This window comes from Notamacropus eugenii, chromosome 4 (assembly GCF_028372415.1).
Source record: "Notamacropus eugenii isolate mMacEug1 chromosome 4, mMacEug1.pri_v2, whole genome shotgun sequence".
Taxonomy (NCBI): Eukaryota; Metazoa; Chordata; class Mammalia; order Diprotodontia; family Macropodidae; genus Notamacropus; species Notamacropus eugenii.
Window position 1 is genome coordinate 53,792,983 of NC_092875.1, and position 3,139 is coordinate 53,796,121.

Sequence of the window (3,139 nt, forward strand, 5' to 3'; positions counted from 1 at the left end):
TTGCTCTTAAAATATAGTGACCCAAGATTATTGTCCTTTGTTAGCCTTATTGTAAGCAATGCTTCTTAAGGTCCCCTTGACTCAATTCTCCAGGATGTCTGACTCTAGCTTGGTAACCACCACTTGTTATCTGGGATGTTAAGATCTTTCTGGCATAACTCTTCTGGGTATTCTTTCTACCTCATTTTAATCTCTTTTGCTTCTCTTAAATCCCTACCATTATTGTCTTTTATCCTGCTTGTTTTTGTATAAAAATTTCCCTTGATATATCTAATTTTCTTGAAGAGATTTCTTGTCTTTCCCATTCTATTGTTATCTCACACTAATTCCAGTGCTTTCACTCTTTAAATTATTTTTTATCTATCCTTTACGTAGCTTGCTTTGAATATTTTTATTTGTACTCTATCTCCTCCAATACATTGTAAACTTCTTGAGGACAGGGACTAATTTGATTTTTTTCTATTCTCAGCTCCTAGCTTAAAGCCTAAGTGCCTTAGTGCCTGGGCACACTCTTAGGCCATTCAATAACCATTTATTGGTTGTTGTCCTTCTTGAAGAGGACCAAAATGACATCACTATGCTAGAGTCAAGTTATAGTGTGTCCCACTGTGGTGATCAGACTAATATGAATAAATGAAGGAATAATGGAGAAAGACAACAAACAAAATGAAGGTGAAGAGACAATGAAAAGGAATGTATCCAAGACACATGGGGATGATGGGGAAGCTCAGAGGAGTGCATCCAGGAGTGAAACAAAAAGATTGCTCACTTGGAAGTCCTTCTTACATGGAAGTCTTTGGAAGAGTCTTTCATCTTCATTCCCGCCAATGAGAGGGAAGGACCTCCATGTGAACAGGATATTGAGGAAATGTGAGCTCAAGGTTTGAAGTACTTTTGCAATATGATGAGTTTCTTGGGGCATGATGGCCAAGTTCAGTGGAGTATAGTTGAGAGGGAAATGAAGAGACGGTTTACCTTGGCTTTTTCCTTCAATGGAAATTGTTGAGGGCATCCTCACCAGAGAGAAGATCCCTAAGAGCTAAACATTTCTAAAAATCATCTAGAAGAGGATGTAAGGAATGAAACATTCTACTTTGGAGGGGACACTAAACTTCTGGTATCACCACAAGAGGGTTTTAAGATGAGCTGTTCTAGGAATAGAAGCTGTTCCAGTACTTCTTCTTTGTGAAAAGAACCTTCATGGGGTGGGAAACATGAGTGCAAACAGGAGTAATCACCCTAACAATCCTTTATTCACATTTTAAAACAATATTTGAATCAGTGTCTTTTCTTATTCAGATAATGCAACTGTGCTTGGGAGCTCGGAGGAGCAACACAAAGGGGCTAAGTGTTGGGAAGCAAAGAGACAGAATGGCAGAGATGGTCAACCAGTGTTGGTTATGACCTAAATAAGTGAGAGAGATCAAAGTGATGGAGTGAAGTAAGTAAAAGCAGACAAAAGTGCCCATCAGTAGTAGGATGGTTTGGGTGGCTCTGATCTCAGGGGGAGTCTTATGTGAGAAGCTGGTACTATGGATGTTCCGGACTTGCTGGTGGTGTTTGTGCAGGAGAAGCACCATATAGCCACTGGTACAAAACATGAGTCCCACACAGAGTAAATTTCTCAGAGTAGTCATGACAAAGTAAATATCTATAAACATTCCAATTGAACAATATATAATGTTAGATTTATATGTATTGTTGGGAGTGCTCCTTGGTCCTCTCACAAATATTGGCACAGGAATTTCTATCAAGATATTAAAGATCCAACAGAAGAGACAGGAGGTGGAAATGAATTCTGGAATTCTGGCTTTGAGTGCTGACAATGTGGAGTCACTGGGACTGATGGTGATGGCCTGAAAGCTACACAGAAGGCAGGTGAAGCAAATTGAAAGCCCCTGGGCAATTCTGTAAAAGAAAAATGTCATTTTGCATCCAACATCATCCAGGAAATTATTTATCTCAAGAGCCTGTAGTATTTCTGGGCTTCCTATGCTGACTAGTACAGTGATGTTGGCCAAGATTAGTTGGATCACAATCAAGTTTAGTGGCCTTAATTTATGTCCAGGTAGGAAATTCAAAATATAAAGAGAAAGGAGGAGCAAGTTTGCCAGGATCCCAATTGTAGTCTGGAAGAGCAAAAAGATCCCAAAGTAGGCATTAATAGTAAGCATTGTCTGTATGTCTTGAGGAGAAGAGCCGGATTGATCTAGGGCGAAATAGCAGCCATGTGACTATGACATTATGAGATCACAGCACATGGGAAAAATGCATAGCATTACTCCTTTTTCTTTCCCATGCCTATGACACTTGCAATTACTGTTGAGAAAATTTATAAAAACTTTCCTTCACCAAACCCTTATTCACATTTCCTTCAAATTTAGCCATCTTGAAGAGCAAAAGAAGAAGCTCAGAGCTGGATTAGGTGATCAGAAAGAAGTAATGATCCATGCAGTATTGGAGTTACTGTATGTGTTGGTACTCTAGATATCAGGCATGAAGCAAGTTAAAAAGTAATCTCCCTCACATCAACCTGATATAAACAACAAGTCACCTTTCCTTGAGTTCTGATGTTCTTATTGATCTAGGACCAAATCTCCTCTGCTGTTCAACCCCAAAAAAAGTCAACTTAGGTTCAGCAGCCATTTACTGAGGATCATTGACCATCCCACACCAATCTGAGGGGCTGACATGAACTGTAGGACAGCACTACTGTACTAAGAAATTGGGGCAAAAGAAAATAAAGAGCTCCAAATCAATTTCAAAATGTTAAGTGAGGTTATTATGTAAGTAACCATCTATCTATCTATCTATCTATCTATCTATCTATCTATCTATCTATCTATCTATCTATCTATCTATCTATTTCACTGTTAGCTTGACCAGGATTTTACATAGCTTAAAAAATGTGAGCTGTGGGTATGGGTTTTTAACATAGCACTTTCAGCTGTTCCAAATTGTATCCATAGCATGATGAAACACTGAAGTATAGAGAAAATCAGCAAATAAGAGGGATAGAAAGAAACTGAGATTTTTATGAAGTACAACGAAGTGACAATTTCTCTCTCAGTCCTATGAATAGAGTTCATACTTCCTATGGCCTTTTAAGTATAGAAGTGAATGGAAAATAATGGACAGC

The 3,139-nt window shown here is 38.5% G+C and overlaps 1 protein-coding gene across 1 annotated transcript; it reads right to left on the reverse strand.

Moving 5' to 3' along the window:
* Positions 1 to 1,295: 1,295 nt before the first annotated feature.
* LOC140498101 (vomeronasal type-1 receptor 1-like) lies at positions 1,296 to 2,174 on the reverse strand. Its single transcript, XM_072599394.1, has one exon. It carries the CDS (start codon positions 2,172 to 2,174, stop codon positions 1,296 to 1,298), a length of 879 nt encoding a protein of 292 aa, XP_072455495.1.
* Between the last annotated feature and the right edge of the window lie 965 nt (positions 2,175 to 3,139).